The 12,675-nt window shown below is 42.1% G+C and overlaps 1 protein-coding gene across 1 annotated transcript in view; it reads right to left on the bottom strand.

The window, feature by feature from the left end:
- Window positions 1-3,344: 3,344 nt before the first annotated feature.
- The window catches only part of LOC116485659 (neural-cadherin-like), a 39,012-nt gene continuing 29,681 nt past the window's right edge, over window positions 3,345-12,675 (bottom strand). The window contains exons 25-33 of the mRNA XM_032181149.1: window positions 11,749-11,876; window positions 11,454-11,586; window positions 11,191-11,371; window positions 8,740-8,906; window positions 7,829-8,093; window positions 6,874-7,054; window positions 5,245-5,498; window positions 4,162-4,316; window positions 3,345-3,746 (exon numbers count right to left, since the gene is read on the bottom strand). Of these exons, the coding sequence (XP_032037040.1) occupies window positions 3,345-3,746; window positions 4,162-4,316; window positions 5,245-5,498; window positions 6,874-7,054; window positions 7,829-8,093; window positions 8,740-8,906; window positions 11,191-11,371; window positions 11,454-11,586; window positions 11,749-11,876 (1,866 nt within the window). The remainder of the gene's footprint in view (window positions 3,747-4,161; window positions 4,317-5,244; window positions 5,499-6,873; window positions 7,055-7,828; window positions 8,094-8,739; window positions 8,907-11,190; window positions 11,372-11,453; window positions 11,587-11,748; window positions 11,877-12,675) is intronic.

The following is a 12,675-nucleotide window of genomic DNA, read 5'->3' as shown; positions in this document are numbered from 1 at the left end:
CGGTGGGAGTGTGGGCTGGTAGCACCCCATCACCACTGCTGCCTTCATTGCCTCCGCCTTGGTGCTGGCTCCACTCTGTGCCCTCTGTGGTGCTGTGGCGCTGAGGTTAGGGTCCAACTGAAGGAGCATCCCTCACCACACACACTCACTACTGGAACCCACACCCCATGGGATCAGGAAGCCTCCCCTAAGCCCTCCTCTCCTTCCTCCCTTCCCCTATGAGCCTCTCAGGTCCACCTAAGCAAGGTTCACCCATGAAGAAAAAAGTCTTGGATGCTGAGGTGGGATAACTTGCTCACAATGTGCTCCCACCTCGCACATCTTGGGATGTGCTGAGTCCTACTGGCCTGCTTCAGCCCACACTGTCCCATGCTTCCACTAGTGAGGAAACAAAACTCAGCAGGGAGGTTCTGCCCTTGAACAGCATTGCTAAGCCCTTCTAACACTGAGAAGAAGGGTGTACTGCATGCATTTAACGATTGTCAAGAGAAATCCATGGACTTCTTTGTTCCTTTCCCACCATATATGATGGACAAGTTTAGAAAAGACAGTCTTCTGAAGTGGGAATGGTGTTTTATGTACGAAAGTCCACGCTTTCGGGTCTTTGTGTTGAAGAAAATTAAGAGTAGAAAAAGGTCAGATTAATTTGGTCAACTTACCTGAGGAAACCCCAAAACTACTTAAAACAGATTTGAGCTTTACTAATTGCAGTTCATTTTAAGTTGGCAAAATTCACTTCTGAGAGGGTAAGACACATGATCCCATGACCATGGGCTAATACTCATCTCCTTTTAGGAGGTCAAAGAGCATTCAGCTGCTACAAAGAAACATGACTCGAGGTCAGATGGTGCTGTCTGTAGCTGAGATTCACTTCTGTAACCCTTCCTAAGAACTTCTGAGAAGTATGACAAAAAAAGTATCCTTTTGTATCAGGGACATCTGACAAAATGAATAGTGTTAATAACTGCAGGATGATCAAAGCATTTGTGATTCAGAAACTGGCACACCTCCTTCTCCTGGAAGAATGCCTTGCTATGAGGTTAAAGTTGAACCTCAAGAGGTAAAGCAAAAACTTCACCATTTCTTCCGCTTGGCTTCAGTAAAAGAAATTTTATTAGTTCATATTGGAAGGTAAAACATAGAGTAACATGTCAGGGTAATTAAAGGTATTTTGGGTTTCTTGCCAAACAGATTTTAGCTCCAATACTTTGTAGTGCTCTACATATTCTTATTAGATGTTATCAGCTGAGAAGAAACATGCTGCCAAAGAGAATCAGGATTTATGGCAAAACAATTAGCCCTACCCCAAACATCCAAAGTGAAAATTACTTACCTAAGTAAATTATTTTTATTTACTGTCTTAAATGAGGAGTAAAAACAAACAAAAAAAAAGGTGAATCTTCCTCCTGCCCAAGCACACCTTAACACTTTCTTTCCATAACGCAAAGAAACTAAGGCCTTGGTCCATGAACAAGGGCAGATTAAAGTCCAGTGACAGAAGCAGCTGCTTCTTTTCAGGAGTAGCTTTTATTGTTAAAAAATATAAAATAATTATTTTAAAAAAATATGCTAGTAAAATGTTCACATTTACATAGTCTGTGGCTATTTATGTCAGCTCTAAGCTACAACTAGCAGGCAGCTGTTTCCCATGTTTTTCAGACATCCCTGTTCCTAGGGTGTCAATGTCTGGGGAAGGATGAGAAGCAGGATGATGAATAGCAGAGGATTTTGACTGTTTCAGTCATATGGCTGAATTTCTCAAATATGTTACCAAGAAAAAAGAACGCAGGTTTTCAGTGAAGATATACAATGAATACCTCTTTTGTCCCATTCATTGCCTCAAGTGATTGGGCTGTTTTTCCTTTCCTACTCATCTGCTCAACAGACACAACTTCTGCAGCAGGTGGAAAAGCAAATGCTGCATCAGACTATTGCTCTGTATGGCACTTTTACAGTCTCAGTCCAGAAAGTGCTCTCAGTGTACAGTGACTGTAGGGTCAAAAAAAAAAAGAGGTCTGCTGTATCATTTGCACACACCTGCACACAGAATCACAACTTTGAGAACACCATTAGCTGTCCTGTTCCAAGCTCTTCACTTTCTAAATGTCACTTACGGTATGCTGCTGCTGCTTCTTCCTTTTTTCTTTTTTAAACCTAAAATGAGACATCCACTACATTAAACTTTCTAACTAGACAGCAACCTGCCAGCCATAAACATTGCGTTTTGCAGTAAGTGACCCCAGGGGACAGAAGAGATTTCTTCTTTCTCATCTATCATGACAACAGAAGTCCATTAAATGCCCTAACTACAATGCAGTTTATCTTCTGTCATGTGTGCTACTTCATGTTTTCAGTTATTTGAGGGAAAAATCAACTACTGCTTCAACTTTCCTAAGTCAATGTTTAATTCATTCATATGTAAAATGTTTGGTTTCAGAATATGGATTACAAAGTAACCCTCTGGGATCACAGTTAGCCTGTCTCAAGTACTACTTGTAAAAAAAAACATTGTATTTTTACAACAGCTTCTTGTCACACCTTTTATTATTCCTCTTTTCCAGCTGCAGACCTTGAAGCAGGGTTCTATGTGGAAAGCAAAGTTGGAAATAAAAGTTTGCTGAGAAGAAATTTTTTGAAGTCTTACAACCATTTCTAAGAGTGTAAAATTCTTTAAACAAGTAAAGAGGCATTCAAAATTAGGATCTTTGCACTGCTTTCCCCTCTTTAGATTTAGTTAGAAAACAGAAAAACAGACTTTATTCAGAGACAAAATTCTCACATTTACAGGCTGGGCTGCGTGTAACAGCGAATGAGAGTTGTGTGTCATATCAAGAGAGATTACAGTTTAGAAGGATAAGAAAAGAGCTGACAAAAAAACAGAGAAAATTAAAATGTTTTATATTTAACATTTATTATTTCACCATCTAAAATGAATGTAATTTAAAATAAAAATGCCCTACCTGTTGCTACCTGCCCGATACAAGTTATGTTAATACCAGGGAGAAAATAATTCAAATTCTTGCATCCAGGACAATTCTAGCAGCCCACTGTGGTCTACACAAACTAAAAGGAATATTATTATACTACATGTATTCTATAAAAATCCTACATTTCGATGTTTTCAAGAAAATTCATGATTTAAAAGTTTACACTTCTGCCATTAAATAATTTATACAGTGCTTATAAAAAGGATTGTTCAGATTATCACTTCTGGGAACAGTATTTCATACCACTGTAATTGAAAACTTGCATCAAGTTACTTGATGTACCTTATGTATAAAAGGGGCATTTTTTAAAAGTAGTGTCCACATGTCATGGCAACACTTTGAGTTACTTAACTGCTGTTAAAAAAGTTCATTTGAGAGCTCACAGAGTTCTTTAAGTTTGTCAAACTTTGACCCCCACTCGTGGAGGCAATCATAATTTAGATCTTCGTCATCACTAATGGAGTCTAAGGAACTAAGGCTCCCTGCAAGAGAGCATTCTCCTTCGAGGCAGTAAAAATGAACAGTGTCAGCTGGGAAACTCTGTAGGTCATTGTCTGCATCACAGATGATTTGAGAAACATAGTCCTTGAAGTCTGGAACACTGTCAACAGCTGATGTTGCTTGTTTTTGATGTGCACATTTTGGTACTGAGTCTCTTTTTCGGCCAGTGGGCGTCCTGGAGTATGGAGAAGCTGACCTCAAGGACAGGTGGGGAAGGTTACGGAGAGGTTTCTTCAGTTCATTTATATCGTAAGCAGTCTGGAAAACAAAAATGCAAATGTCAGAAAGAAACAACACGAGAGGAAACAGGTTCCCAAAAATGTTTTAAAACCAGTGCAACACAAGCCTGTATTCTGTGAGTTTTCTACAAACTGAAAAAAAGAGGAAAGTTCAGATACACTCTTTGAGATACGGCAGCCTCGAGCTAAATCAAGAACGCTGTGTTCAGAGCAGCCCTCTCAAAAGTGGCCACAAATAACCAGCATGAAAAGTATAGCTTGTGTTGAGATAGAAACCTCCAACTCAGAAAGCACTTCAGGTAAAAAAAAAATAAAATAACAAAAAAGGCCAATTGGCTAAAGACAATAAAGAAAAAAAAAATAAATATAAGGCCTGGAAAAGGAAGAGGAGTAGAAAATAGGTGTGCAAAGACTGGATTGAGACTGCATCATACCTGGTCACGTTCTCCACCTCCTTCTTCGTTATAATTTAAGACATTTTCTCTAACATCCTCCCAGCTTTCACGCTCTTCAGGAATGTGGTAAATTCCTCCTTTCCGAAACCCTGAACTTCCCCACTGACTCCACACCGTGTAAGAGACCAAGAGAGCTGGAAGAAAAAAAATAGACATATTTGTTGTATGAAGTATGACAAAACACGATGCATGACAAACAAGCAGTTATGTGACTCCAGAGGTATTAAATCATCTCTTAATTTGACAAACAACTACCCATAAGAAAAGTGTAATTGTTAATATATAAACAGCTTATATTCAGGAAGGTAAAGAGTCATCTACGTATATTACATCATAAACTTCATTAAAAGGGTATTTTACTTACCTAAAGGAATCCATTTAAATAGAAGGCATTTTGGCCAGTCTCTGGCCTTTCACCAATCCTGAGTAAATAAGATACCCAAAGTAAGTAAAACACTGTTTTAATGAAGGTTACAAGTGTAATATAATCACTGGAGTCTTTACTATTCTAAGATGCAGATGAAGTTTTTCTTATTGATATGAGAAGCAGTTCTACAGCAAACTAAAATTTTGGCCAAGGTGTGCCTAAAAGTGCACACATTGTGAACATTTCTTTCTGCCCTGCACTCTTAAATAGGCTGGCTTTTGGGAGTGTAAATCCTCTAGAGAAGGATCTCTGCCTCCCTAATATGTGAGTAACACATAGCAGCTGTAGGCCCTAGTAAGGGTTTGGGGCAGGTGGGAATTTCAGATGGATAGGGCTGCACACATAGCTGGAAAATCCTTATTTAAGAAAGACTGAAAGCAAGTGATTCTGGAAGAGAGAAGTCCTAAATTTGCTTGAAGTGACTTCAAGCAAGTAAACTGTAAATATGTGTCGATTCCTGTCTCTTAGCATCCTCAAATGAACTCCCAATTAGTGATCTCCAGAAAAGGAGAAACACTAATCACAACATGAGGGTAAAGCAGACTTGATTCCAACAAAGAGCAAGGTACAAGATTAAAAAACAAAAATTAAAAAAAAAATAGTAAAACAACAACAACGAATACTTGTTTTCCTACCTAGGAAGACAAGGAGACACATGCTGATTGCCAGAATAGAGCCGGAGCTGAGCCCAACAGGTCTTCCAGCCTTCACCTGGCTAATTTCACACCATCTTCCCTTGTAGCCTTCGGGGCACTGGCAGATGGTCTTGTCCTGGGACTGAGCCACGCAGGTACCCCCATTCCTGCAGGTCCAGTGTCCGCAAGGTGATGAGGTACAGTGTCTGAGCCCAGTAAGGCTGTCAACCACTTCCACTTTCCCAGCTGGACACCTGGCCAAGAAAAGCACAAGGGATCTTTCAGGCAGGCGATGCACATGGAGCTGCATGCTGCATTGTGCAAAGTTTGTTACTACTTTGTTAAAGGCAGCGATTACAGAATGCTCAGGCAAACCACATGTTGACATTGAGAGCATCAAACAGATGCAAAATCTAACAGTGAGCTAGTGGACTCATGAAAATGTGAACATATATCCAGAAGATAAGCACAAGAGCTTCGTTCCTGCCTTAAAAAAGGGATTTATCAGCTTCTGAACCCTTTTTCTACAGAGGTCTTCAAAGCCCGTAGCAGGAAATGGATAGCTGAGATTAATGGGAAAAGGGCTAGTGAGTGCTTAGAATAAGCTTTGTGATGTTCATTTGGACCTTTGGGAAAGAGACAGTCATTGATCTGCTCAGAAGGACCCAGCTTGTCTTTCAGGACTTGGATCTGTAGAGAAAGTAATTTCTTCTGATGTGTAATTGGAGGCCACGCAGGAATACTGCGAGAAACACAGCTCTGCTCTCTGCACTCTGATGAAAAAACACTCATGAATAGATAGAAGAGCCTTCATGTTGTTTTTTTAACAACAGCACTGAAGAAAGGAGTGTCCCAAGGCACACTTTGGACCATCCTTCAGCAACACATTGCTAGGCCTCAGAAGCACAAATTTTGGCTGAATTGAAGGCATTCAAGTAGTACCTTCTCCTACTCATGCATGGTGTTTTGTTGTTGTTTGTTTTGTTTTCTGAGCATGAAATATAATGCTTGTATTTTGATTTGCATATTTTAATGTAATTTCTGAATATTTTCTTTACGAGTTGACTCTTTCCCAAGGAACTAACTGCATAGGATACCAGGTTGGTGGGCTTTGGTTCTGACCCTTGGCAGCCAATTTTAGAACTCAGTTTTGTGACAGTCTGGTTTTGAAAGTCCCATTGCTTCATACAAAGTATGACTAACTTCAGCTTCTTTACAAGACATATATATCATATATTCTCTCTATATATACATAATGTATACACAATGTATATATGTTGTATTAATACAATATGTATTTTCACACAGACTAGCAGAAAACAAAGCTTTTGCAATCCAGCTTTTATCAAAGGGCATTTCATTTCCACGCTGGCCTGTGATTTTCTCACCATGGGGAAAAAAAAAAAAAAAGGTAGAATAAGTAGGTTGGTCCCACCTCAGACTTGCAGGAAAAAGCAAGTTTGGCCCACAGCAGGAGATGAGATGTAGAACAGGCTATGTGCTTGGGATGCCCCCTCTGGTCAGAAGCAGCAGGGAGTTTCACTGTTAAAAGCAATTTGTCCAACCTAGAGTGGAAAAAAAGAGCTTCCCAACCACCCCTGGGTGAAAAAAAATGAAAGCTTAATGTACCGGCATTCGTATTTTCTCCACAGGTCTACGCAGAGGAAAGGGCTGTAACAGGGCTGGCTGCTGCAGGCACTGGAATGGCATCCCATCGTGACACCCTGCCGCCTCCGAATTAAGCCAAACTCTGTGCTCTTGCCTTCCACGAGAAGTGGCTGACCATTCAGCTGGACGTCACGCAAACAACCTGCATAAGGAAGGGGAGTGCACATAGGAATACGTTGAGTTAGCAACTTCCCTACCTTCCTTGCCCCCAACACATACGCAGGAGACCTTAAAGCATGCTGAAATACCGAAAAAAATATATTTGTAATGATCCGTAGATGACTTATCTGTTTTATTTTAGAAGAGCTATAGGACACATGCCCATGTGCTCTACCCCCTCTGCAGATTGACAATACTTCTCCAGAACAGCTTGATTGTACCAACGTAACAATTTAACAGAGCTGTGCTATGGACCAGAACATCTCCCCTAAATTAATCTAGACTTAAAATCTTAGAAGTGGAGCTGAATGAGAAGCAACACACTGGAAAAAGCTGTCTTCTATTCAGGCACAGTCTCGTAGTCCTAGCATCCCCACCCTAGGAAATGGAGACAGCACCACGGATTGTCTCCCAAGTCTTTCTTGTCTTTCCAGGACATGTTGTGTCTGTTCCTTAAACCCATCCAAGGGGAAAAGGGATTGAAAATCACAACACAATTTCCCTACTTGCAACATTTGACATGGGAAATGAAAATACGAAGTGCTACAGGAGATTTCACATCTTCACTAGGACCAGCTACAATGGTAAATGGAGAGATGAACACTAGCTCTGACTTCCCTAGTAGATGAAGTGGGGTTTCATGGGCACAGCAGTCTGTGTGGGAGTTCTTGCTTGTGTTTTAGACTCTCCAACATACTCAAAGATGGCACCTTTAGGTTGCAATTGCCTTCTTTTCAGAGTTCATCACATCACTTACCTTGGAAATCGCTCTCTGAATGACTGGGAAAGCGGTTTCCCAGCACAACGCTTGCCCAATCCATTTCAAACCATCTGTTCGTGCCCAAGACAGAGGTCACTTCTTGATCACCTCCACCGCTGTTAACACGCAGAGTAAATTCGTTGTTGTAGCGCTCCATGGTCAGCAGAACCCACTGGCCATTATTAATGCGTAACGTCGTCATTCTCAGAGAGTGATTCTTGTCCCCCAAGCTGATGTTAACGCAAAAGAAACCCTCATCCACCTAAAAGACAATAAAGACCTTTACTAACAGAAATGCACTCGTGTTATTGCATTGTCCTGTCTCAAACCAAATCAAACCAAAAAAAAAACCAAAACCCACCAACACGGACCTGAGCTTTTAAAATTGAAATATCACCCTTGCTTTTAAGGGTGTGAAAAAGTCTTTATTCACAGATAAAAATTGCCAAAAAAATACTTCAGGTCCAGGAATTATCAGCTTCTTTCTTTACAGGCCACTCTCTCTCCTAACTCAGATGAACCTTTTTATCGGTCTTCTCCCTGGTGATACCCATCCCTGTCTTCCCAGCTGACTGTGTCCTTACAACTGTAATAATTAGCCTCTGTCTGGCTAATATAATCCAGACAGCTTTTTTTTTTTCTTTTAACAAAAACAAATATGCAGAGAGAAGCTTTATTGCCAGAGACAGATAAAAGCAAAGGGAAAAGGCAAGCAGGACAAAACAATCTTCTGGCTGTGCTTCATTTTCACAACACAAATAAGAGCAGTTGCCCTCATGTGGTGAATTCTTGCTCTTTATTACGTTATAAATAGGTGTCCTTAACCAGAAACTGCATCTACGTCTCCCGTTGGGATACTCCATGACAAATGAAGAGGACTGGAGCAGAAGAGCTTTGGGGGCACCCACCTCCAGCCGCATGTACCCGCTCCCGTCTGCGGAGGCCAAGCTGAGCAGGGTGCTGCGGGAGATGCGGGTGCGCACCATCAGCCGCACCCGAGTGCTGCGAGTGCTGTGAGTGCTCCTCGGCTCGTAGTGGATCCAGCTGTCCCTTCCAAAAGCCCACTCTGGAAGAACTAAGCACAATGCACACACAAAAACAAGGAGGTAATCTCAGAACGAGCTGCTCTTCCCATCATCCCGGGGAATCCACTTGAGAGTCTTCCAGCAGAGACTTTGATGAATTTGCTTCCATTTTTGTGGAAATGAGTTACCACTAAACCCAGAGGCTGATGCTTTTATGCAGCAGGTTCCCACTTCAGTCTCATTACCTGACTGCAGTCCTAGATCTCCTCGTTCTGGACACAGCCTAGTTGAAAAAAGAAATTTCTTCCAAACAAGAAAAGATGTAATCCAAGTTTATGGCTACACAAGAAGAATGCTGAGTCACCAACATCTAAGCTGAGGTCAGAACCACTTAAATAAAAATGCAAAAAGTGCCAAAAAATGGGTGGTGGGGCACTTAGTCTGGTTCCCAGGACATGAAACATCATACGATAGAGACTTAACTTCTGCATTCTCTTTCTCTCACTGTTTCTCCTCTCTCTTTTCCTTCCTAAAGTTATTTTTCTCTTTTAATTTATTGCTTTGTATCACTCTTCCTACCCCACTGTTCTCTTTTGCTCAGTATCTCTGCAGCAGCAGGCTCAAGCTGATGAGCAGGGATGGATTTTCTCGGGACACTACAGTGATTCCTGACCCTCGCTGTCTGCTCCTTGCTGTGAGTGCGGCTCTGCCATTTGTAAAGCATCAGCTCAATGCCAGCATCTGCAGCCCAAAATATTAGAAGGAACCGGAACCAATCGGAGTTTTCCTAATACAGCAGGATGTGACTTGTGGATTTTAAGTAATTAGTTTCTGAGCACTTGGTTTCTCACACAGTGGTGTGGGGTAGGAATCAATACAGTTGTCCCAAAGAAGCAGCTGGGCTTATGAAGCAGCATCCCAAGATAATGCAAACCAGAATAAGACTTAAATATAGGCAGATGTTTAAAAACCAGCATCATCTGTCTGCAGAACATTAATACAAATAACTGAGCTATACTGACCGCTTACATGGTCATTATAAACACTTGAAACAATGAAGGCTCCAGGCCTAGAATGTGCCAGTCGTGATGCCAATCCTCACCGCAGCAGACAAGCTTCCACTGGGTAATTTAATGTCACCTTTTAAGTCTTGTGTGGGAGACGGAGAAAGAAAGAAAGGGGCTGGCTGCTTGCAGGGTGTTATTGTTCTGTATGCAAGATGGAAAAGTAAGAGCACGAAGCTGAAAGGATATGTGCAATACACCACAAATTGTGTCTATTAATCACAACACATTGATGCAATGCTACCTAGTGCGTGCTCCTTTCCGACTGATCGCTACTGCTCATCCTCTTCTGTAGCTCACTCAAATTAAGGGGTTGAGGGAGCAAATTCTCCTCTCATGCTACGCAAAGCCCCGGGTGCTATGGGGTGCTGGTCCTGATAGTTTGTTACAACCAACCCCATCATTCCTACCTAGAGGGATCAAGCAGACTCAGGGCAGGTAAAGTCCCAGTAAACACCTGCAACTCCTGTCTGCTTTCTGCTTCTGAGCAAAGGCTGCTGAAGGTATGTGCAGGCCAGAGCCAACCTCAAGCATGTGTGCCCTGCACATGGCTGCGGGCAACTAGGAGCACTTCACACATTAAAGGACTTATTTCTTAGATTTTTGAATTGTGCTAAAACTTTGTAATTTCTTACAATGCCTCTGAGGTTTTCATTACAGCTCCTTGTATGCTTTTGTTCTCTGATGCACATTTCATGCTGATTTTGCACAGGATACCACATTTGCTGGAGCTGGCCTCGTGTTATGTCCCCACATGAACCCACCGCTGTGGTCTAAGGGCATTGCACAACCTTCAATTCATTCCAGTGGCAGAGGGAAATGTAATTATCCCCCTTTTATGGATGGAAAATTGGACCTGAGGACTTGAGGGTTGTGTCCCCAGGTTTTACAGATAGAACATATCAAGCTGGCACCTAGACACTCTTAAGACCACTGCAAGCTGACGAACAGCACCGTGTTTATTAAACTATTATTTTTGATCAGTATGGTCAGAGGAAGAATGCCCAATGCAAAATGTTTCATCTTTCTCCACTGAGAAATAAGGTGTTGTGATGAAAAAGGCAAACCAACCCATCTAACCACTTGCCACAGGTCTCATCAAGACCCCCATCCGTGACATTACCTGTATTCAACACGCGTTAGGATATTTACATTGCTGCAGATCTAAATCACTCCCAGAAGGCAGCTCAAAGTGGTGGCAAACAGAGCTGTGTGTTTGATGCTGATCCCACAGACCCTTGCATGAATTTCTCCCTAGAGCTTGCAGTACCTTTGTCACAGGCTGGTCCAGCGTATCCTGGGGAGCAGTCACAGCGGAAGAAGTCCCAGCCACCAACACACTTGCCGTGGACACCACAGGAGGCCACCCCAGCGCTCTGACACATTTCATCCGTAAGGACGCACCCGGGAGCGCTGTTCAAGGACTCTGCAGGGTGCTCTAAATCATACATCTAGGCAAGGACAAAGGGAAGCATCACACCAGGTGTCCACAGCTGACACTGGTAGATCCCAGGTCGGTTTTAGCAGCCCTACCTTACTGTCAACAACGACGTTGCGAATGCAGCCAACAAACCCTTTGAAGCGCTTTTGTGAGGTGTGGTAAGGCGAAGTCTTCCTAACGCCCCCCAGCTGCAGGGGCTGATGGCCACTGAAGAGCCTGCCCATGTTGAGGGGAAGACAAAGAAAGAAATAATTAGTGGAAAGAATTACTACAGTTTGGCTGAATTTTCTTTTCCTTCTCCCTCATCCTTTTCCTTAGATCTTTTGAGCTATTATGTTTCCAGTTTGCTTGTTGTTTGTTTGTTTTGCTTGTCTGTTTGTTTTTTACCTCCAAGTTTCCACAGTCTCTTCAGAAGCTTCACAGGCAGACAGATCCACTGGGGACATCTTCTTACCAACACTGTTGCTATCTCTAACTGAGATGTTTACGCAGTGGTCAAGAACCAGCTTCACTTTCTGGAGAAAGGTATTATTTAAAACAATTGCATCTGGAGACACATGTACATTTTAACTACACATTTTCTTTCACTTAGCAGAAGGGGGATGTTAACTAGTGGTTACATTGTAGGAAACTTTATTAAAATACTAAAACAGTTCTATACACTAATCTGGAGAGTTGGCATATAACTAAGGAGCTGTACAAACGAAAAGTCTGATTCTACCATGACCGGGCAAAGTCTCTGACAGGGCAGAGAGAAGGCAGGATTTTCTTGGAGTTTGCTGCCAAATCAGAACCCAAAGAGCCAAGCTAGCAGAGCAGATATCTGCCAGGTCCCCTGTTCCAGATCCTGACATACTCACTGCTTTCTATTATGGAGGAGATAAAGGGGTAACCAAGCAGATGGCTTCACCAGTGTTACATCAGCAAGAAGTTCCCCTTACACAAAAGCATTTCTGTCTTCTTTGTGAGTCACCTGGTGGTGAAATTTCACTCCAAGAAATTAAGGATATTTCACTTCATCAGCCCAGCGTGCATCTCATCCCCTGTATTATCATAAATCCAAGTAATAGATCATTAACAGATCATTAGTAATAATAAATAATAGATGATAGATCATTAAACAAAAAACAGCAGGGCCCACGTCAAAGTTGGGTCAGACTTCTAAGGCCTTGTTCTGATTGACTGCCTCAAGACTAAGGGGATATCTGAGCCGACAAACTTCAGTCCCTGCCCTTGCAGTGATGGGATGATTGTTGAAAGAGCTCTACAGACACAAAAAGGGGTTCTGAAGGGGTTCTAGATACAGGAATCAGT

This window comes from Aythya fuligula, chromosome 2 (genome assembly GCF_009819795.1).
Source record: "Aythya fuligula isolate bAytFul2 chromosome 2, bAytFul2.pri, whole genome shotgun sequence".
NCBI classification, from domain to species: domain Eukaryota; kingdom Metazoa; phylum Chordata; class Aves; order Anseriformes; family Anatidae; genus Aythya; species Aythya fuligula.
Note: the sequence above shows the minus strand (reverse complement) of the source record. Positions and strands in the feature narration are given on the sequence as shown.